At 39.5% G+C, this 24,474-nt stretch overlaps 1 protein-coding gene across 3 annotated transcripts in view; it reads right to left on the reverse strand.

Annotated features, from left to right (window-relative positions):
• The window catches only part of LOC105933065 (spectrin beta chain, non-erythrocytic 4), a 129,324-nt gene that overhangs the window by 79,972 nt on the left and 24,878 nt on the right, over window positions 1–24,474 (reverse strand). For all 3 annotated transcript variants that reach the window (XM_036149866.1, XM_036149867.1, XM_036149869.1), the window contains exons 5-18: window positions 16,864–16,955; window positions 16,654–16,734; window positions 16,379–16,494; window positions 13,711–13,823; window positions 12,490–12,677; window positions 10,402–10,519; window positions 10,150–10,308; window positions 9,663–9,965; window positions 8,435–8,585; window positions 7,462–7,598; window positions 4,564–4,713; window positions 2,397–2,765; window positions 586–800; window positions 365–502 (exon numbers count right to left, since the gene is read on the reverse strand). In XM_036149866.1, the coding sequence (XP_036005759.1) occupies window positions 365–502; window positions 586–800; window positions 2,397–2,765; window positions 4,564–4,713; window positions 7,462–7,598; window positions 8,435–8,585; window positions 9,663–9,965; window positions 10,150–10,308; window positions 10,402–10,519; window positions 12,490–12,677; window positions 13,711–13,823; window positions 16,379–16,494; window positions 16,654–16,734; window positions 16,864–16,955 (2,330 nt within the window). The remainder of the gene's footprint in view (window positions 1–364; window positions 503–585; window positions 801–2,396; window positions 2,766–4,563; window positions 4,714–7,461; window positions 7,599–8,434; window positions 8,586–9,662; window positions 9,966–10,149; window positions 10,309–10,401; window positions 10,520–12,489; window positions 12,678–13,710; window positions 13,824–16,378; window positions 16,495–16,653; window positions 16,735–16,863; window positions 16,956–24,474) is intronic.

The following is a 24,474-nucleotide window of genomic DNA, read 5'->3' on the forward strand; positions in this document are numbered from 1 at the left end:
CAATATCCTTATTGGAGTGTTTATATGATGCACTTTTATTCCGATCAGCCCTTTTTTTCCGATTACTTTCGTCCATGTAAACGTAACTAGTGATATCGGCAGTCAAAATCTGTCCCACTTCAGAGCCTAAACCCAAAAATGCACTGGTACTTGTTCTCTGACAGAATAAGGTCCAAATGTGTGTGTCTGACTAGCAAACCTAAGGTTCAACAGAAACTCTGGCCAGTTTGACTTGTGCTCCGGCTATCAGCTCTTTTTTTTTAACATTTGTAAAAGTGTTAATCAGTAAACTTGGGGCAGAGCGTTCTATTGTGACGCCAAGTCCAGCTGCATCAGAACCTGAAGCATCTGCATTGTTTTGTACCTGGAGTTGAGGTGATCCTGACAACCTCTGACTTCCGTGGAAGATGGATGACCTCCATCCAGGAGCTGCTGTACTATCTGATTAACATCCAGGATCCGTCCCATCAGGCTGTTCATCTCCTGGTCCAAGCTTTCAAACCTAAGGTAGAGAGTTGCAGGGATTTAGGAAAAAAAACAAAAACAGGTCAATCAGGGGTTTTCTGCCTCTGATCCAGGCCTTACCTGTGTGCCACCACTTCCACGTCCTCCAGCTTCTCCGGGATCTCCATCTTCTCCAGCCACTGCTCCTTCTCATCGATCCAGAGCTCGCAGGCGTTGACCTCGCTGAACATGCGGTACACAGCGAGCGCGTCGTGAAGCCACTGCTGTCTGAGTACGGCGACCTCTGCGACCTCCGTGTAGAGCTGCTCCACTTCGCCTAAACGCACCTGCACCTCCTACAGACAGGCGAGGAGACATAAGCCCCATTTAGACTAGCCTTGTTAAACCGGTCCATGCTGAGTTCAGGCCGAGCTTGGTTCTGACGACCATTTACACATCACGCTATCTCGGTTCCTCTGCGGTACTACTGCTCTCTAGGATTGAAGGAGGGACTCAAGCAAATAAAAATGGCGGCGCCCATAACATTCAGGAAGTTATATTTGGTTATATTTGTGATATTTCATTGTTTGTGGAGAGTCAGGCGAAGACTAACCTGACTCCGCCAGCTGTATCTCGCTCCGCCTAGCTCCACTCACATCCATCTGGGACCTCTCCATAGGTATTGTCTTTACTGAAGGCTGGGCCTTATCAAAAATCCTTGCATATGATTGGATAAGCCACTTGTCTGTCATCTTCGGGCGCGCCCCGGAAAACAAAACTTGCCAAATCCGGTCGGCAGAAGGGCGAAAACATGGTTTCCAACAACAAAAGCCTTCAGAGCCGTTCTCTGATGTTCTTTTATTGAAACAATATTAGGTAGATTGGACAACACGGAAGAAATAGCAGCATCAATGTTAACGCTTGCTTCCTCCACGAGCCGCCATTGCTATCAAAACAGTCTCACGTCACGGTCGCGTCTCCACTGCGTCACATCTATGAAACTCCAGCCCTGCGTCTTGATTGGCTGGACCATAAAATTGGTTGGAGAAATCACTCTCTATGGGAGAGGTCCCAGATGGATGTGAGTGAAGCTAGGCGGAGCGACATGCATATGGCGAGAGTCAGGTTAGGCGAAGACAGCAACCTTTGGTGAATTTACTTGACAGAGTCGGCTTTTGGGACGTGGATAAGACAAATCAACGTCTAATCATGATTTAAAGACGCAGGAAACAACAACAGACGCTGAGGTTCATCACACTTCTAAGCAGAATCCTCACTGGAAACCGTGTGTCACGGTAGGGAAGCTAGTATTTTTATGAATGTCTGAAATGTCAGCTGGCTGTAAGGAGATGACGCGGTCTGCTTATGCGCTCTTTGTTATTAGAGAACCGAGCCACTGATGAACCGGGCCGAGCCCACCTATCGAACTGGTCTAGATTTAGCGCGGTCTGGTTCACAGCAAAAACAGAACTAAAAATAAGTAAAATCTTCTTGAAATTAGTGTATTTGTCCTAGATTTGAGCAGGTAAATAAGATTATCTGCCAATGGAGAGAGTAATTTTACCCCAAAAATAAGATAATTAGATATAATGCACTTGAAATAAGTTGATGGAGATGACTTTTCCTATTTTAAGTGCAAAAATCTTATTCCATTGGCAGATTATCTTATTTACCTGCTCAAATAAAGGACAAATGCACTAATTTCAAGAAGATTCTAACTTATTTTAGTTCTGTTTTTGCAGTGTTGTGTCTGGCACGGTCCAGTTCAGTTTGCAATCCATTTACACTCGATAGTTATCTCAGTTACCGAGCTCAGACCAGTCTCGGCACGGTTAAAAAAGGGTAGTGTACACGGAGTAAGAGTCTCAGCAAACTTTTAAAAAGACAAGAAAGGTATATACTCAGTACAGTACAGAGGTTTAGCATCCTTGCCCAGATAGGGTGTAACACACCTCCTGTTCTCGGTATCGCAGAGGCAGCACCACCATGTGTTTGCGCAGCGTCACTACATGCAATCGGTGCTTATCGATGGCCTCCGTGACGCCTTTGTGTTTCTTCAGCAGGGACTGGGTGGAGTACTCGTCGTGACCGAAGTCCTCGCTGGAGACCAGCCGGTAGGCGTCCTGCAGCCAGGCCGCCACGTCATCCGTCTCCGTGGAGAACTGGAAGAAGTTGAGCGCCTCCTGCAGGTGGCTGAGATGCTGTGCAGCCTGGTCCTCCAGCTTCTTCCATTCGTCTTTGACCTCCATGATGCGCTCCTGGATCCCCGCTGCGCCAAAGCTCTTTTCACTCAGGATCTGCTTCCCTTGCTTCATGGTGTTCTGGAGAAGGAGGCAGAAAACTTCCTGAAGTGCAACAACTCTTAGATTTTGTAATAAGGTTCTGTAGTTTGACACAAAATATTGTGGCGCAATGCAAACCATGTTATGAAAGGCTTTAATTGGAGATTCAACAATCAATTAAGAGTTCAGAATCAGATGATGGGTTTCTAGGTCAAATTGAGATTTTTTTTAAATCAAAAACTTATTTCTTTTATTCGATAAATGCTCTTTAGTGATGTTTAATGAAAGTCAGATAAAGGTTAGGAACAGATGCTTCAATGTATAAATCAGGATATTCTTGTAATCCCTTCATTTTTAGTTGGATTCAAAAGTACCCCTAAGAAAGGAGAATTTATTTTTTATGTGTTACAGTTCTTATAATTATAAACTGGAATCTTTCAAAATTGAAATTTCAGACCTGAAAGTAAACTCTACATCGACACAAATCGGGAAAGTCCTGTTCCGTAGTGACTGGATTTAATTCAGTCAATTAGTCATATTTTTTTTAGGCTTTAAATAAAACTAAATAATTAGGGTACAAAAATGTAATTAATTTGACTTTGTTTAGTTGTTGCACATTTTTTCCCGTTAAAGTTTCCAAATTTAGACTACGTCTATGAAGATGTTTTGCAAAACTGACATTTTCGGCGGTGTTTGAACAACTTTTTCATCATGCAAACAGTTTTTTTGTTAAAAAATAAAATAAAAATGTATGATGTTTTCTAAAGGGGAGATTTTCACAAAATGGTTATGACATGGTGCGTTCTTGTAGCAGCGATCTACTTCGTGCACTGAAAATATGAGAACAATGGAGCTGCTATTGGAGGTTGTTTTAGGGCTGCACAATATTAGAAAATACTATAATTAATATCTCAACTGTGATATCTGCCTATTATCTCCCTTCCTCTTGCTCATCTTTCATCACTCTGTGACCTTTAGCATTTTGGACGCCGTCATTAGTATCCGGTGTGAGCATCTGCTGCTCTGAGACTCTGTCCATCTGGATGAATATGCATAGAAATGCACGTTCACACCACTTGGAATATAATAGCAACAGTTATTGCACGCCAAACAGTCCTCTGAGAGATAAACGTTGCCCACACTATCACAATGACGATATATCCACAGTATGTTGTCCAGCCTTAGTCAGTTTATATTTGTTACGCACTTGCCTCATGTTGTCCTGACTCTGATGACAATACACTTTCAAACAGGCTGAAAAATTATTTGCGATAAGAAAATAGAAAACTGCATGACAGAAAACTCAAATGCAGGCTTGTGTTAAAGGACCTTAATTCCAGGAGAACTTAATAATCGTCCTGAGCGTCACATTGACTGCTACTCTTTCGCTGCAATTTTAATGTAAAGTTTGATTTCATGATGAAAAGTATGGGCCTAAAAGCATGACATGACTGAAACATCACTTTGTAGTCCAATTGTTTTTATTATTTGCTTTTAGTTTCTATTTTCCCATGTTCTATTTTGTTTCTAAATTTTTATTCCAACCTGCTTTTATTCTCTTTTATTTTCCTATGTCTTAATCATGTAAAGCTCTTTGCGTTGTCTCCGTACTGAAATGTGCTATACAAATAAATTTGTCTTGCCTTGCCTTAATGCAACAACGCAGAGGCAGGCGTCGTTTCACGCATTAAACCTCATTCATCAGCTTAAAAAGCAAGAATAGTATTTTCTATCCCACAAAAACAAGCATTAAATAGCAGGATTTAGCAGTCCTGGTGGTGGCAGCGCTGCTGGGACCAGACGGGCACACCTGCAGACATAAACCTGAGACACACACCTGCAGCAGTGAGCGGTGAGCCAGCAGCTCCCCCGCCAGAGTCTTGTGTTTCTGGAGTAACCTCAGCACACTGCTCAGGTCCTTCCCAAAGCCCTGAGAGGCCAGGATGGAGCTTTTCTCCCGAATCCAGGCCTCTGACTCTTCCAGCTCCTAACGGGGTGGCAAAGTTTTCAGGTTAGACAGAAACATTAAGAGTTTGTTATCACTAAAAGAGCTGCAAATAATAGGACTTTGGTAAAGTGGAGTAAAAACTAGTGTTGCGCCGATGCCATTTTTTGGCCCCGATACCGATACCCGATACCTGTCTGTGCAGTATCGGCCGATACCGATACCATACCGATACCATTACTTTGAAATGTGTGTGTGTGTGTATAGTAAGAACTGCATACTACTTGGATATAAAATAATTGCTATCATGGCTTTGTCAAGCTGCTACCTTATTAAAGCAGGAAAAAAGACTAATACAAAGTGAATCCAGTAGAACTACTGAGTGTCGGGAGAGAGAAGGCTGCGTTCAAGTGACATACAAACATCAAAATGGTATCTGTGACCTATTTGTTGGTACTTGCCGATACCGATACCATTTTAGTGCGGTATCGGCGCCCCGGCCGATACTGGTATCGGTATCGGTGCAACACTAGTAAAAACCCAAACATGTTCTCATCCTCTATCTGTAAAGCAGCTGTGGTCAAACAAGCATAAATCTGCTGTCTTTGTGACTGAAACTGTATGAACGGTGACTCATTTTTCCTTTGAATGGGTTAGAAAATTCATGTAGGGGTGCAACAGTGGATGTTATGACATGTACAAAAAAAAAACACTGTATTAAATAAAGTTAACTGAATTGGCACAAAGGTATAAGCCACAGCTTTGTCACATGATGCATGACTAGTTAATGGAGGAGAAGGAGCAGCAACTAAAGAGCCAAAAGGTTAAATAACCAAAATCACCTGTAACATATAACTTTTAATTTTCATGGATGATTTTGTTTTAAATTAATGTTTTAGAAAAGAAAATTCCAGAGATAAGTTGTTGATACATGTGAATGGATCATTCGGTTGATACCAAAACAGCAGATGGGGATGAGTATCGAGCATTAGAAACTCTGTTGTGATCTACCTATGATAAAAAACACATGGAGGGAAAACGTCAAGCGCGGTAAACCAGCAATACAAATTCCATCTAAGGCGTTATAATAATTATTAAAGTAATTTTCTATCTCTAACAGCCAGTTACAGCTATGATTGGCAAACCTGCTTAGAAACACTCTTTATTACACTGGGTAAAATCATCCTTCAATCCTGAAAGTAGTAAATACATTGTGTATTCACAAAAAGGAGGTTAAAAAATAGTTCTTTGTGGGAGCTGTATGACTAAACTCTCCGGTTCGGTCCAAAAAGCAGGGTTTTGTCAGAGTTTTGTTCCTGCTCTCACTGCCCTCTGTCCCTCATGTTCTGGGGGAATCACCTTATCTACTGGTTGTCCCACATGTCAATCATTCTGACGCGCTCACGTAACTCCAGTGTGTGTGCTCGTTCCTTCTGAGTTTCCGCTTGCTGGCTGTGCACTACTATGACGTTTTATTCTGTTTTATTTTCCTATGTTTTAATCATGTAAAGCACTTTATATTGCACTTTGCATTGTCTCTGTACTGAAATGTGCTATACAAATAAATTTGCCTTGCCTTGCCTTACTAGTGTTTATGTATCCTTTTAGCTTAACGGTTAGCTTAGCGGTTAGCTTCGGTGTTAGCCGTTCACTGTAGCTCCTCTGCTCTCTCCCTGTAGACTTTGAACATGGCTGAGAGTCGCAAGAAGCAAACCACGTACATGTTTACGAGAAGAAGAGGAAGGCCTCAGTAGAAAGAAATAGAACCAGAAAGGTTTTATTTCTTTCTTTTAAGTAGCGGAGGAGCAGGTAAGACAGTTTTGCGCATGTGCAGTTATTCAAAAAGCGACTTGGGGATCACAGACTCTACCTTTAACTTGGCTGTATGACATTACACTGTTGTTGCACAGTCCAAAACCCAACTTGATCCCACTATAACTGTCTTACAGTCTGTTTACGTTTTAATTAAAGACTTGTAGTCTTTTTCAAGTTCCTCGTAAAGCCAAGTGGTGGAACTGAAACAGGTGCCCAGGAGGTTTGCGGTAATTTTTTTCTGTGTAGCTCTCTAAAGGTCCCACCACAGCATTTCAATCAGGTTGAGGTGTGGACTTTGACTGGGCTATTGCAACATTTTCTGTTTCAACCGTAGTCCAGTTGATGACGCAGTGGGGGCCAAGCTTCAGCTGTTAAGACAGAATATTCAGGGGTCTTGAAAACCTTACGAAGGAGTTCATGTTCCACTCTTTAACAGTAAGGTACCGATGTCATGTGGGGGCAAAACATGCTGAAATCTTCACCCCTCCACCACCATGCTAAGCAGTTGGCACGAGGGGACCGTAACGAGATGCTGCGTTTGCTTTCCCCCCAAACATGGCACATTATGGCCAAACATCTCTACTTTGGTTCCATCTTTTCCAGAAGCCTGATGGTAAATTTAGATGCAACTTTACAAACTGGGGTCATCCTGTAATTTTCCTTTTAGAACAACAATGCCATCTTCTGAATACCCGTTTGCTCTCTACAAATTTTTTATCCTGAACATTTTCACTTGAGATGCAAACTCAGGGCTGCAGAGTTTGTCTGGAGCTTAATTTCTCTTAGCATACAGTCAATTTGAGGTGCCTTTGCTTCAATCTCCGCATTTTATCCCCCGTGTAGTTTCTGTGATGTGTTTTTCTTCATTTAAGTTGCGATCTGAATGATTTCTGACCTTGCTAAAGACCAGATCATTTTTATTTTTTCCTTTCTAAAGATATTTGTTAAGCAACATTGATACAAGACCAACTCCACCTGAAAATAAGCCCACAGTTGTCTCGACTCCTCGAGCTCAGCTCGTCGTTTAGCCGCCAGCTGTTTCAGCTCCTCCAGACAGGAAGAGACATGGTTCACGCGGTTACAGATCACCTGCGGGTCACATGGCTGGTAGCCTGGAAGACAAAAACAATCAGCTAATGAACCTGGAGTGAGACCGGTGCAAAAGACACACCGTGTGACTCTGTATTCAAGTTATCTGTCTACATCAATGCTAAAGTAAGATTAACTGACAATAATAATGGATGATTATCTTTATTTAATTAGGTGCAAGAATGAAAACATGTCATTTTAGAGTCTTGGGACCAAATACAACAGGGTTTACCATAAACTATGTTGACTGGTTGTGGGATTCTTCCACCAAACTGGTTCTAAGGCTCTCTGTTTCCATCGCTGTGACTATATTGTTCAGACCAGCGGACCACATGTGGCATGCGTGGGTTCTCTCTGGGTACTCCAGCTTCCTCCCACAGTCCAAAAACATGACTGTTAGGTTAATTGGTCTCTCTAAATTGCTCTCAGATGGGTGCGTGTGCATGGTTGTCTGTCCCGTGTTCTCTGCGTTGCCCTGTGATGGACTAGACACCGGATGGATGTATGCATAAAAACAAGAAGGGCACCAAAGGTACAGTGGCTCAAGGCTAGTAAAAGTATTTTAATGTTTTTGGCTTCAAACTGTGTGGTTTGTATTACTAACAGGGCAAAATCTCTTTCTTTATCTTCCATATTTGTGTGAGGGTCTCACTCAGCTGGCCTGTTCTTCTTCTTTCAGCTTTTCCCATCAGGGGTTGCCACAGCGAGTCATCTCTCTCTGTCTAACTCTATCTTCTACATCTTCTTCTCTCAGACCCACTACCTTCATGTCCTATTTAACTCATCCATTTGCCTAGATTGGGAACCTCTGCCTCATATTACCCAGAAAGCCCCTTGCCTCTCCTGTGTGCATGCGTACCCTCTATTGTGGTGAACTTGAGCGCGGCAGCGTTGAGCGTCTCGACTCTCTCGGCCTGCACAGATATATCGGCTTCCTGCAGGCTGTGCTTCTGCAGCAGGTCGTCCACTTCCAGAAGATGCTTCCCAAAGTCCTTGGACAGCAGCTGAGCCTGAGAGGATAGGGGCGATGGAAAAGGAGGCAGGATGAGCAAAACAGAAGCAGAACGGGGGAAAAGAGAAAGAATCCGTTTAGTTCAATTCAACTCAACTTTATTTGTTGAGCTCCAATTCAAAACTTGCTACCTCAAGACATGTCATACGTCATTCAAAATGCAACTTCATACATTATGAAGTGCTTTTCCAAAATGTGTAAAAAGCATTAAATAAACTTAATCTCATGCATTAGTATTTTGTCTCACTGAGAGTGAGAAATGTGTAAAATTCAGCTTATTTTTGAGGCGATTTAATGATAACATGCCTTGTTGCCACATTAAATTTTCTCTTTTTCCGCTTGGGTCATATGTGCCAGTGTTCATTACAGTTTGTTGGACGTTGCCTTATTAGTGAAGTCTTCGGTGATTTCCTTTCTTTATGCTCTACTGTTGTTAATTAGTCTTCTTCCCTCAGCTCCCCTGCCTTCCCTTTTCTTCAGCTGTTTCACATGGTCACCTGATTGCTCTCACACGTCATTCTCCTCAGTATTTAAGCTCACTGGTCGCCATCGCTCTTTGCTGGATTCCTCCTTTACATCATCTGTTTCTCTCCTCATGCTTTATACCCGGTTTATATAGTGGTGTTTTCAACTACGTTTTTCATTTAATTCCTTATTAAATCATTAAAGTCGTCACGCTGCTCCCGAGTTCTTATCTGCCCTTTAGTCCCGGAAACAACCTACATAACCTGACAACTTGCTTTTTATATCACCATTAACCAGGAAGCCATGGGTTAGTAACTGAAATTTACATAACTGGTTCAATTTAAAAAGTCAAGCATAAAATAAAAAAATGCCTAATGCTACATTTATTTTACAGTATTTTTTGTTAGGCAACACGCGATTAGATTTATTACCACAGAATAAAGTTTCACAATTAGGATTCATCAAAAAAAAAATTAAATACAAGTGAAAAAACCCCAATTTATTTTAAGGATTTTTACATATATTTAACAAAAGCACCTATAAAACAAATGGATTTCACTGTAAACGCTTCTTCGGGATTTTCTCTGAATAAAAAAACGCCCCTCAGTACCTGCATGTCCTCCATCCAGTCGATCATGTACACCATGTCCTGGAAGGTCTTCTGCAAAGCCAGGTTCTTCTCCAGGCGGGTCCTCCTTCCAGCCACCAGCTCCTTCAGCAGACTCCACTGGCCCAGGATGTTCTCCTTGCGCGCCAGGATGCGGCGGATGTCAAAGTACCCTTCCTTCTCCATCTCTGAGGAGAGCTCCATGACCACGCCGATCCTCTCTTCGTACGAGGCTATGTCTGCCTCGATGGCCTCGTGTTTCTTCATCGCTGCCTCGACTGCAGGCAGGTCGTAGCCAAAATTGTCCTGCAGGCAGAAGGAAAAGAACATGAAGCTGGAAAATTAAGAAGAAGTGAAGAGAATGCTAAAGCAGACTTAACTGATCACTTTTTTTTTTTTTAGGGTTTACTGAAATATTTCCTACCAGGCGGAATTCTAGCTCCTGCAAAAAGGTGAATATTTTATTTTGCAGGCGTCGTTCAGTATCTACCTGTGACACCAGTCTCTGATTCTCGTTGAGCCAAGCTTGCCTCATGGTCGTTTTGTGGTCGAAGCGTTGAGCCAACAGCTCCAGCTTCTCCTGACGAATCAGCTCCTTGCGGAGAGCCACGCCCCTCTCATGCTCCGCCTTCTCTAGTCGCTCCCACGCCTGGAAGACAAACAACGAAAGAGAAGGAGCTGCACAACAAGGCAAGACAGAAAAAAAACATGGAGTGACGTCGTTTAGAGATTTTCTGGTGACCTTGTTGATGTCGGAGATGAGTTTCCCGTCCTGAGGCACGTAGGGTTTCTGGTTATTGGCTCTGAGTTTGCTTTGGATGGTGAACAGAAGGACCTCAAGATTTCCTTTCTCCTGAAACCTGAATAATAATAATAATAAAAAAAACAACCTTACTCATATTTTCATTTCACAAGATCCCCTTGTTATCCCCCTTTATCCTGAAAATAAGTGCAATCTACTGTGATTCTCAGAGTGATTTCTAGAGTGATTTGTCAAGCTGTATGCAAACGAAATTTCGTTCTGTACGCACTTTGTGCATACAAAATGACAAAGATATCTATCTATCTATCTATCTATCTATCTATCTATCTATCTAAATATATATATATATATATATATATCTTCTTTTAGCAACATATTTCAAAATTCATCAAAGCATCCTGATCTTCTGTCGATAAAAAAAAAAAAAATCAAAGTCAGACTCTGCTGCTACATAATAAGCTGATATTCAGAAAGTTGACCAAGGACACTTAGACCCTGACTGAAACCGGGTTGTTTCGGCACTTTTTCTGTTCACTTCAGCAGCTGGCACCAACACAAGTGGAAGCATCCCTTGAATTTTATAGATTAGGTTGAGAAACAATTCGCTGAATGTGAGTAACTGACCGCAGCAGATCTTATGAAATAACCACAACTTTAAGCCGGACTAGCCTGTTATTTTTTATTTCTTTACAAATGTTGCTTCCTGCAGACCGATATTTCAAAAAGACAAAAATCAAACAAACAAATGTCTTAAATTTGCCCTCCCAGAAGACATCACCACCTCCTGGTGTCTTAGCAGGGCTAAGAGGATCCTGTCAGATCCCTCACACCCAGGCTGGTGTCTCTTCAACCTTCTGGCCTCAGGCTGGAGATCCAGGGACATAAAGTGTTGGATGAGCCTCATAAAAACACTGTTTTTATCCATTATCTACTTAAATATGATCCACAAACTATCCATTCAATCTGTGTAATATTGTATTAATGTTGTATTGTTTTAGGTATTTTAGTATTTGTCTTTCTTAATATATCCTTTATTTTACTATAACCCTACCTTTATTTGTTTAAATAAATGGTGCACCAATCAGGAAGTTGGTAACCAATTTCCTCCTGATATTTTATTAACTGACAATAAAGACTTTTATTTTCTAAATTTGGTCTATTTTAGATTAGATTAAACTTTATTGTCATTACACAGGTACAGGTACAAGGCAACGGAATGCAGTTTAGGTCAAACCAGAAGTGCAATAGCAGGTGGATATTACTGTGAATAGAGTTTTACAGATATGTACAATAGCATAATATACAGATGATTATTATAACAGAGTTTACATGTACCATGAATATATGTACAGGTGGCTATTACTATAGGCAGTCTATAATAAGTTTAAAAGGTCAGGATTCAGCTTTCACCAACAAGACATTTTAAATTTAAGGTTAAAATAGTTAAAGTCTGGGAAAACAGCAAATAGTAAGTACCTCTAAATATCAGATTAATACAGACTGTGGGTTAAAGTGTAAATTAGAGGGCAATATAAAATTTACAGTATTCATTTAATCCCATAAGCGATCATTTGACAGCAAATATAGATCATTTCATTTATAAAACAAGACATTTTAAGCCTATGTCAATGTAGATACTATAACCTTTCGCCTGCATGTTTTATTTTATACACTGCTGTACACAGACTGATTTATTATTTATGTTTATTTTTAAATGTACCAATTAATGCATAGCCAGTTTATTGTGATTCTATGAGCTGCATATCATGGATCCCTTTGAGTGTTTCTGAGCCCCTAATGATATAGAAGTGTTGGCCATGGCAGGAGCAAAAAGGACGGAACTAGACTGAACAACAAATCCCAGAATGCAGAGTTTCAACCCATCATCAGGCGCAGCTCCAAGGAAGGAGAAGCAGCAATAAATGCATAACTCTGGTTGGTATTTCACTCAACAGCAATCAGAGATTTTAAAGCAACAGAACAGAAATACGTCTGAATGTCGGACTTGAAACGACCTTACATGACATTAAAATGTGAACATGGTGTTTTAAAAGCCAGCGCACGTACTTGATGGGCTTCTCTATAGTGCAGTAGGTTGTGAACGCCTGCAGCTGCTGCTGAACTCCAGTCAGTGAGTTGGCAAACTTCTGGTTGCTGATGATCGCGATTGTCTTCTCGATCCACTCCAGCAGCTCCGACGCCAGAGCGTCGTAGCGGTTGACGATCGTTTCCGTCTCGATACAGTTGTCTAACACCTGAGTGTGAGAAATAAGCAGAAAAGAACCAAAGGAGATAAAAAAAATATGAACATTAGGAGCAAAGACACGACAAAACACGGAGAAATGTTAGAATAAAGTAAACATTCCTCTCTGAACCTTTTGCTTATTGTGTGGTGTGGGATGACGAATGCCACAAAAAAATATTTATCAGGAAACTCAATAAAATAAATAGGAAATATGAACAGAAATAATAATAAAAAACAGATACTGAAAAAACACACATATATATTTAACATATTATAATTCAATAAACACCTTTTTGACCCATATTTTTCCATAACTGCAACATTTCCATTGGTCTTTGCAGACTAAAGGTTAGAGAGAAAAGCAAAACAAAACAAAAATAGTTCAGACAAGCAAAGGTAGCATTAAAATAAAGTTTAAAAGGAGATGTGAAAAATAACCTGCCAAGGAGAGGGGAAAGGGCAAAAATCTCTACATAAAAACAAACAAATTTCTTCAACAACAAATAAAATGAATGAAGATAATTTTCTTTCTTAATTGTCTCTACATCTACAAGTCTATTTTATCTATCTTTTGTCACATTTCCACTTCCACACAAATGTTATTGTATATTTCTGACAATTTATTATTTATGTACAGATTTATGTACATTTGAAAGCAGATATTTACACACATTGTATAAAAATCGTATTTTTCCCGTGACATGAAGTCAGACTAAACTCTTCCTGCTTTAGATCATCAGTGAGGATTACCTAAAATATTTAGATACATTTATTAAATTATTTTTATAATTCATATTTAAGGGGGAAAACAGATTGAATAGCAGACCCTGGCAACATGGGATGGAATAACTTTGGGAGCAAAAAATGAAGAAATTGCACACAACGGTGTCATATGATAGCTAATCGGACATTATTCTTTAAAAACATCCTATTTAGTACTTTCTTGCACCTCCTCTGGCTTTAACAACAGCAAGCTCCAGGAGTATTTATTCGGAGACATTTTCCAGATGTGATATCAGTGCGAAAAAAGGTGTATCTGTTACCTTGCCAACCCGCTTCCCCTCCACTATAAGAGCCTTCATCTTGGAGAAGTAGTGGTAGTAGGAGACCACGTACGTAATGATGGACTTCTCATCTGGGTTCTCGGTGTTCACATCTGAATGAAAGAAACACAACATCTGCTCAGCTGTCAGTGGAAACACACGGCATCTATCAAGGGTGTAAAGGTACTTAAACCCCAGATTTAAAGTCACAGCTTGGTATGTTTGGATCAAAACAAACTAATAACTTTTTTTTTCTTTATTCAGAGGTGAAAAAAAAATAATTTTTCATATTTTTAAGAATTGTTTGAGTTTATAATAATCCATGCGTTTATTTTTAGTAGAATTGATTACTGCAACGGTGTTTTCACAGGCCTGCCTAAAAAGTGGATCAGACAGCTGCAGCTGATCCAGAACGCTGCTGCCCGCGTCCTCACTAAGACTAAGAAAGTAGAGCACATCACCCCAGTTCTAAAGTCCTTACACTGGCTCCCTGTATCTCAGAGAATAGACTTTAAAATACGTCTGTTAGTCTATAAATCCCTAAATGGCTTAGCACCTAAATACATCACAGACTTGTTATCGGTGTATCAACCCTCCAGACCACTCAGGTCTTCTGGCTCCAGCCTGCTCTGCAGAACCAGAACCAGAACCAGAACCAAAGATGGAGAAGCAGCATTTAGTTCCTATGCTCCACTGATCTGGAACAAACTTCCAGAAAACTGTAAAAGTACGGAAAGCCTGAGTTCCTTTAAATCGAGATTAAAAACACATTTGTTTAAAATTGCCTTTGAATGTTCAAGTTAAACTGTTTTACTGTTTTTAAATGTTCTTTTTTTGTTTTTACATTCTATCCCTACTTGCTTTTATTCATCTTAATCATGTAAAGCACTTTGCATTGTCTTTGTACTGAATTGTGCTATATAAATAAATTTGCCTTGCCTTGCCTTGCCTAATGTCAAAGAGTGGCTAGTAAAAAACTGAACTGGAGATTTGGTTTGGTTATAATCAATTATTTATGTATAATCAGGAATGCCTTGATAAATTATAAAAGAATAAAACTACCTGCAAACAGTCAAGGTTGTTATTTAGAAATGAGACTGAGCTGATATTTGAGAATGATTTTTTTTTTTTTTAAATAACTTTGAAGTTGTTTTTATAAATAGATAATCTAGTGTCCGAGTAGTCCCTGAACGCACCTTTCAGCTCTCCTCAGAGGGGCTCCTGCAGATATGTCTACTGCTGTGCAGCATTTTAGGCTGTTTAAACACAGGCAGCTGCATTTGGACCTGAGCTAGTTTTGAAGTTCGTCATCTGAAGTTGTTTCTGGTGACTGAGGGAACATATCATGCAAAATCCACTTTTTTAGCCCTGAAATACATTTTTGTTGTGTACTTTGAGTCTCTAGGGGTGCAGAGAAGTTGAATGTAATCTGTCCAGGAGCTGCGTAGATGTGTTTATGTTCTTCTTGGGTCATATTTTTCTAAGACGTTCAGTTTTCTCAGTTGTCGTTTGTGTTTTTTTTTTTATCAATTAAGTCACAGTATTTGCTGTGGAGCTGCTAAACAAGGTCATGGACTTTCAGCTTACCAGTCTCACAAATCTGCCATTTTTATTTCTCTTTTATTTTGTAGTCCAAGCTAAATGATGCCAAAGCTACAAGTGCATTGGTTGTTCATTACACCGTCCCCCAGAATACTACAAACATGGCCCCACGGGGTGGAGTGGAACGCTCTGCGACTTGGAGGGGGGCAGGTGTGAAATGCCTCCATTAGATTTAAAGAGACAGGACCAAAACGAGTTGCTCTCAGACACGGCTCAGGACAGGGGTAAGAAGGGGGGAACGTGGAGGTAAATTAACGAAGAAGTCAGACTAAAGGCTTGCAGTTCCACTTTATATAGACCACAACTGAATGATTTTAATATGAAAAGGAAGAACCACAAAGCATTATATGTCCCCTTTAAGTGTTAAAACATGTTGACAGACCTTTGGTTTGGCTCTTCTTTCTCTCTCCATCCTCACTACAGCTGAATAAACCTTAACCTTTCTTAAAAAGCAGACTTAGTGGTAAATGGGAGTCCACCCGGTTTGTTTTGGTGTCGCGTTTTGCTCAACGGACCAAACTTCGGTGCCTTTAGTTCTGCACATTAACATTTTGCACGTCTTCAGCTTTAAAACAACTCTATATTCATCTGATAGACCTGCGTACCCAACCGACTGGGCAGTACTGAAGATTTCTGGCACATATTCGTGTAGCGACACATCCGCAGTATTTATCCTGTACTCACTGGTAAACTGGCCATCATCATCTACTCACAGACTTCTACACTGGCACGCTTTCACACTGCAGCAAGAACGGAAATTGTGCAGTTTTTTCCCCTTTGGAAAACTTTAAGAGCATTTTAAAGAAAAATGGAAAAATATCATTATTTCAAGCCTGCTCTTGTTTTTAAGTTTCCATTTTAAATGCTGAGATTGCTGTGTTATTTTATGTAACACAGTAATCGTTTTATGTTATTTTATGTGTCTGTCTTTCAAATGAGACCCGCTGTCTCAATGATTACCGGTCTAAAAGAAAGTAAATAGTCTGAGGGAGGTCTTAATTCCCAGTTTTCCATAAAGCCATATATAATGCATTTTGAAAGACCTCACTGTGATACTCATTCTCACCCTCGGGGTCCAGGAGTTTGGTGAGACCCAGGTGGTGCTCGGCAACGTTAAAGGCTTGCTGGAGGTTGTGGGTTGCATTGGAGCGCGTCAGCTTGTGGAACTCTATTAGGTCTGGTCTGCAGGGCAGAAAGATGCAAGCTCTCATGGGATTATGGCTGTAAAACACTGGATATGTGTTTGCATCACAAAATTTGCGCTTTTAACTCACCGACAACAAAGATATGTATGACAAGTGTCGTAAAAAATACCACCCAGGCTGTGTAGACCAGTGTTACCTGTGTCTGTGTATGAGGGCGTTAAAAGCGAGGCCGTCTCTCCAGCAGGTGGTGAAGTTCTGAATGTTGACCTCAGGGTACCTGGAGCATGAATGTAAAATCAAAAGTACGCCACAGAGGAGCAGGTCTTAATTTAAAAATGATTACAGGAAATCTTTGCATAAGTCTCAAACAGGGCTGGGTTTCGTGTGTTTTTGTATCCCTGCTCACCCCGCAGTCTTCATCTGGCACCAAAGCAGCAGCGCGTCCTTGGCGGAGCGGGTTTCTCTGTTGTCCGCTGTGTTTATTTTGATCACCTGGATCTGAACGAGAACAAAGCGAGGCAGGATCTCAGTGTTTTTTCAGTAAAATTAATTGGAATCGGGTTTAAAGTCTCAGGGTTTGTTAATTTAGAACCATATTTCTGGTATCATTAACTTAGCTTTCTGCAGACTGCATAATAATGTTTTTTTTAACCAAACGGAAAGTCAATTTCTGCTCCTGTGCTCTCAGCTTGCAGTCACCTCATCCAAATAACATAATGTTGAGCATAAGTGTTTTGATATGTTTTGTGAAGAATTCCTGGTTTTAGGGTTAATTTTGATTTTGTAGCATTAGTGGCCTTTATTAATAAACATCTGATAGGCAGAATGACAGAAAGAAAAGGGGAAGACATGCAGTGAATTGCTCAGGGTCGGGAATTGAACCCAGGACAGCTGTAGCCTGCGCATCTGGGGAACCTACTCTACCACGGAGCCACATGGTACTCCTTCACCTTCTTCTCAAAAGATTTAGGTGAATATAAATGTGACAATAAATAAAAACTGTTATTTGAAGCAAAACTGTAACCTGTTATCTTAGACTATACATCCAGAGGGACTTGACACTAGCTGGGCTTTCTTACCCACATGGAAAGAACCTATATGAGGATATATGCGCATATATGAAACCTATATGCGTCATATATGCGCATATATGCAGCATATATGTGCATATATGACGCATATATATGCACATATATGCTGCATATATGCTGCATATAAGCTAGATTGAGGCGCATATATGTGCATATATGACGCATATATATGTACATATATGCTGTATATACGCTAGATTGAGTTGCATATATGTGCATACATATGTCCATATATGCTAGATTGAGGGGCATATATCCACATATATGATAATATATATGAATTTATATGCTGGATATAGGCAAAATTGAGGTGCATATACAGGCCATGTAGGTCTCCGGTATTGCCTCTTTATATTCACGTATAAGCCCTATACAGTATGTGTATGCAAGATGTTGACAGGATCTGGTCATTTTGTAGCTCATATCTCACTTTGGCAACTGTCATACATGATGACTAGCTAATTTTGTATTATCAAGGCAAAAATTATGCAAGGACTTATGTATGTGCGAACACATGAAATTGGTATCTCTTGTAATTGGCATGTTATGGAATTTAACAATTGTGAGAAAAGTGAGAGGAAATGGAAAGCTATGATGTCTACATGTTTTCCTGAAACATTTACAAGGTCAATTCTTCTGTAAAGATAGTGGAAAAGAAGAGAATGTATAGCAAAACGGTTTGTCATTTTTTAATTTTGTCAATCAAGGGCCCGCCCCCCCCCATTTCAAGTCACTTCAAGATTCACATTACAGCTCACATATATCCACAAATTAACCATTACATCCACCAAATGCAATGCAAAATGAAATGTTTTCTGTATTGTTTTGATACATTTTATAGATGAATTTTGCAGAAAGGTCATTAGAGTCTAAATGTATGACAAAAAAAGAAAGTACATAGAACATACATTCAACTAATCATCATCCCACATCTATCTGAGCATTTCACTGTGGTTAATGAATTTGAAGACAATGTCAACATTTCTGTTCACAGTTTTAATGAACAGACACTTTTCTTTTATCTGAGATGCTTGTACAGCAACTAAAGGCCCAATACTTTTCCCTACAGGGATGAAATAACAAGGATTCTTAAATTGACTGCAGATGTCTTGTTTCACTTTTTGGTAGTACTTCCCCACTGCATAACATGTCTCCCCCTGCCCCAGATCACAGACAATAAATGTCTTCACAGAGAAAATACTTTCCTCTCGATCAGAAAGAATGACAGTGTATGAGTTTCTCCGAAAAGTACGCGAGTAGTTTTGTGAATGAACTATTTCAGCATTAACAACAGCAGCCAGCCGAGGGCAGATTGGCACATCCATTAATTCAAAGCTCACAGAGCTGAGAAGATCCACAAGATAATTTCTTGGGGGGTATTTCTGTTACTTTTTTTTGTTCTTGTACTTTGATTGTTCTTAAGTTAATAAATAATGTTAAATTTCTGCATTTTGGGCTATTATTTATGTTGCCTAGTAGCTATGGATTTTTATAATTTTGCTAATACATAGGTAAACAAGTGCATATATGTGTGGATTGATATAGATAAATGTATCAGCGGATATAGGTACATGTATGCACATGATCTACACATTTAGGTACATGCATGCACGGGTATAGGTACACATATAGGTACATGTATGCACGGATATAGATATACACATATATATATACATATATGTACATATAATATAGGAAAACTGCCAATTTTATATATGTACATATATGTGGTATTACATATATGTACATATATGTACATATATGTACATATAATATAGGAAAACGGCCAATTTTATATATGTACATATATGTGGTATTGCATATATGCACATATATGTACATATATGTACATATAATATAGGAAAACGGGCAATTTTATATATGTCACATATATTTAAAACCTATATCAAAACCTATATTAAAACATATATGTTTATATAGGTTCTTTCCATGTGGGTAAGCCCGTCCAAACAGCGCACCATGTGCCTCCTGAGAAGAAAGGCAAAGACATGCTAGCGCCTAATATGCCAGCGACAGTGAGAACCATTTAAGAAATCATTTCACAGTGACATGATACAACATAATTGGGGACACGGCATCCTAAAACCAGCTGCTGTCTCCGTACAAGAGACACACAAGCCCCCACTCTCACAGTTTAGGACACATAAACTATCTATCTGTTGAAAATCTCTCTTTTTAGGAGTAGCTATAGGAGCACATGTGTTGTAAAACCAAAGCATCAATAGTGAAAACAGAGGAGACAAATCAGAAGCGACTTCTTAAATGACATGTTAAGAGCTAAAGGCTTCAGATTTAGGATCCATGTATTTGCTTTCTTAAATATTTTTGACTATAAATCCAATTTTGAATTATTAATTTATTGCTCTAATAGCTCTAAACACACTTTTAGCACTGAGGTCTTAAAAATACCTGGGGGTTTGTTAGATAAGTAAAGCAGATATATGCATTGCAAATAAGTAAAATGACCCTCAACTACTCAGTTGCAACATTATCACTGAATCTATTGCAAATAATAACATTCTGTTATTATTTGTAGCTCTATAAATACGTTAGGTTTACCTCTTCCTTTTCTGTCAATCCTTTCCCTCTCCCTGTCTCACCCGCTTCCTGCCTGTGTGCAGTCACTGCAGTACTTTGGCCCTATCTGCTGACCTGGCAAAGTAAACTCTCTCTTTCACCTCAGAGGCAGGAGGAAAGGAGGAAAAAGGTGATGAGGACAGACAAACTGCAGCAAGAAAACCCAAATGGACAACTGAAATCTAGTCTCCCTATTGTTGTTTGTGTGCAGTTTTATAAGAACATTTTGTATTTTTGTTATTTTGCCTATATATAGTTAATTAATTACAATAACCCAGGTGTGAGAGGATATTTACTGGACTATAATGGCAATATCTGAATAGACTCAGTGCTTTCAATGAAACCTCAAATTTTTATTTTTAAGTTCTCAGAACATAAACCATCAATGCTTTCACTCTGCCATCCACCCAGGGGTAAAGATATCATATTTGTTCAAAAAAGTTTTACCATTACAATTAACACTGAAATCAGAAAAGGTTTCAGTAAGATAACAAAACCATGAACACACATTGTATTATATACAGGAACACACAGAAATTAGAGCACACGTTTCCCGAATTAAAGGTTTAATAGGCCAATGAATCACAGCAGCAGAACAACACGTTGAAGATGCTAGCATGACTAGCATTTAGCAGTATAGGCTAGTACCCAAAAAGTTTAGAATGGATCTCGAGCTTACTCTGCACTTAAACAAGCAACATACATTTGTCATAATGCCTGACAAAACTGCTAAGAAAAACAACATAAATAAAGGCAAACAACTTTTAAAAAAGCTTTTGGAATGTGATCAAATTTAAGCTAGCTGGCCCGTTAGCTAACAAAGTTGCTAACTGTAATGCCCTGACACAAGTAAGATTTAAACCCCTAAACAACTCTGAAGTGAAAAAATACAATATTTTAATGAAAGCAGCGTTAGTCAAAAAAACTATGTGAGTCTGATAAAACATGTTTCATAACATGTAAGAAATAACTGCTTTATGGATTTCTCCAACTAACTGCTAATGTTTTAAAAGATTATGAGTTAGGGCCCAACGTCAACAACAACAACAAAATGTTTCTAATGAAGTGTGAACAACATTACAACTCTAACAAAGATTCTCTGTTCTGCTCACTTCAAAAAACATCCTAACTTTAATTATTTATTCCTAAATATTTTTTAAGCATCTTAAAGCATTAACTTGTCTCTAAAGGTAGTGGGATTGTTTTTTTTTTTTTTTTTTTTTACATTTGACATTTTTTTGTATTTCGTTCTGTCCTGCAGTTACAGGAAAGTCCAAATTATTCATCCCCCTGGTAGACATAGGTTTAAGTAATTTTTCCAACACGTGTCTTCTGCTTGGAAGTTATATTAAGATTTTTTTGTGATGGACCTGCCTCAGGTATTTTGCTTAATGGCAGCTGGAGATAGGCTCCAGCCCTCATGAATTCTCACCCCCTGCGACCCTGCAAGGATAAGCAGGTATAGGTGGACTGATTAATATTCCAAAAAATTTTCAGTAAGGGTCATTTTGAACGTTACTGATGCTTCAGTTGCAGCCTTACAGCCCACACAGACCATTCATCTCTTTTTCGCTGTCCCCTGGAGGTAACACATATTACACAATAATTCTCTTAGCAGCTCTGTTAGATGTGCTTCGTGGCAAGTAGCCTCGCCGAGTATGGCAATACTGTGTCCCCAGAGACGGTCTGTGCCCTGCGAAATCTACAGAAGTGGCTGGATATTTCTATGTAACCATTGTGGACTAAAGCAACACTGTAGCAGAGAAGCTGCAGGCTTGTTGTACTTACTGGAGCTGAACCGATCCTGTAACACCGCTGCTAGGGGCTCAGAAAAATGTGCATGCTATGAGGATGTGCAAGAGGGTGGAATGTGTCAGAGGGACAGAATGTGCATGTAAGAATGCATGTTTGTGTGTATGATGGTATATTGTTGTCAAAGCGGCAACTAGAAGGCGACTGCCGCAGCACCTCTGGACGCCTGAGTGACATTCAGACTGTACCAGGCGAACATGGCTGTCACTGTCGCACAAGGATGACGCAGCAGCTGTGATAGTTTTTCCCAAAACTGCTGAAGTCAGAGCTCATCGTAAAAAATTTTGCTGATTATATACCAGCATCAAACAGCATCAAGAATCAGAATTGGGATAATTTATCCAGAATGCAAAAGCGTTGAGCATTCCAGAAAAGCAGAAACATGACCTCACTGCTGCTCGCTCATCCAAATCTCATCAAAAACGTCACAATTAATAACTATACTTGCAATAATATAAGATAACCGTGATCATGTTTTAACTGTTGTTATTATCTACATTTACATAAGAGCAGAGTTAGGTGAAACTAACCAAATTACATAATTTTTCCGACACTAACAACCTGGCTACTTTTAAGATCTTTGAAAAATTTACTGACACCAAAATTTACGACAATAACCAACATAATTTTGCCCATGTCGGTATTTTCTGTAATAAAAAAAATGGAAGAAAAAGTCATGTTTAGTAGGTAGAGGTAGGCTATATGCTTGTCTCTTTAGGACGCTGTGCACTCTGTAGTCATGTGAGTCCACTCCATCCAGTCTGATACAAGAAGCGAAAGAGACAAGGAGTATGAGAAAACGGAGGAGCTTTCAAACGTTTAAGTGGCGGTAGAGCTGCTCGAGGAGGAAGAGGAGGAGCTGTTAAGTACGTTGCTGCCACATCTGATCTCTGGTTCAGTCACACGATGGACCCGTACATTAGTCTGACTGTACATAATATCAACGACGAATGGAGACTGCACACCAATGTGCTCGAGACGACATATTTTCCAGCCGATACCAGGGAAATGGTCGGACAAGGTTTAAGCTCTCTGTATGGGACATCAATGAAGAGGCCCTTGATGGTATTACTACATAGTTAAAGCTGCCGAGCTTGATAGATGGATGTGAGGGCAGTGTTTTGGGCGCAGGCTGTACCTGCCAATCGGTAAGTGTGCACATCTTAAAGGAGTTATCTAGGTGCAAAGGTGCGGCCGCTCCATAGCGTAATTATCATCGCTTAATCTTTACTCTGTATGTCCTGTTAGGGTAATATGTCAAATGGGATTTGTATCAATGAAGATAATTTAGCTGCATTGTCCAGGTGAATTATACCATCAATATAACTGTCTGTGAAGTAGCCCTTGGTTTGGGGGTTCATTTTATTGTTCATTTATTGTTATGGTGGTGAACCGTTCAATATATATTGCCATGTTGATTTTAGGCCATATCGCCATACTCTTTTGGTAGTGTCTTGTTATGAATGCAATGTTGTTGTTTTTTGTCTTCTGGCGAACAGACATACTTTTTATTTAGTCTCTTTTTTATACAGAAATATATTTCTCTTACTCTGCGGAGTTCTCCTACTGTTCTCCAATCTGCATTGTTTGTTGTAATTTCAGCTTTTTGTTCTCTCTCTTTTTTCTTTTCAAAGAAGGTACACGATAATTCATATTGTGCATCACAAACAGCACTGGTCTTTAGAAATGAGATTCCTTTTACCACAACAGAAAATATAATAAACATAATATAGCTGTGACATCATCCAGGGGAGGCAGATCATCCTCTATTACCATCTAACATAGAAAGTACTCCTGGGTCAATGTGAGCTTCTGTGCTTTCTGTGTCTCTGCTCTGTCTTCTCTAAGCCCCAGTGGGTCGAGGCAGATGAGCGTTCACACTGAGCCTGGTTCTGGTTCTGCTGGAGGTTCTCCTCCCTGTTAAAGGGGAGTTTTCCTCTCCACTGTCGCTTCATGCATGCTCAGTATGAGCGAAGGTGGGCAGTAACTAGTCAGATTTACTTGTGTAACTTTTTGAACAAAATGTACTTTTAGGAGTAGTTTTACTGCACTGTACTTTTTACTTTTACTTGAGTCATATTTTGAAGCATTTTGAGGTCAAATGAACCTACAGTAAACAGTAGATATTGTCATAGAAGGTACTTTGCACTGTTCTAACATTCTTTATATACATTTACCGCTGTAAGTATTGCTTTCAAGTTTAATGTTGAAAAAAGTATTTAGAAGTGTTTGTTTTGTCTTAAGTGTCTTTAGGGTATCTCTTGCCTTTAAATTACCATAATTTGCACCTAACCTTAAATTTCTGTCCGATTACATATTTTTTAAATATTAAATCATCTATTGTTATGAATAGTTACTCAGTACTTGAATAAATTTTGTTACTCTTACTTGAGTAATTTCCTGGGTGACAACCTTTTGCTTTTACTTGAGTAAACACATGTATAAGTAGTGCTACTCTTACTTGAATACAATTTTCATCTACTCTACCCACCTCTGAGTATAAGGGATTGCTGCAA

The sequence above is a fragment of the Fundulus heteroclitus genome, chromosome 18 (genome assembly GCF_011125445.2).
Source record: "Fundulus heteroclitus isolate FHET01 chromosome 18, MU-UCD_Fhet_4.1, whole genome shotgun sequence".
Lineage (NCBI taxonomy): Eukaryota > Metazoa > Chordata > Actinopteri > Cyprinodontiformes > Fundulidae > Fundulus > Fundulus heteroclitus.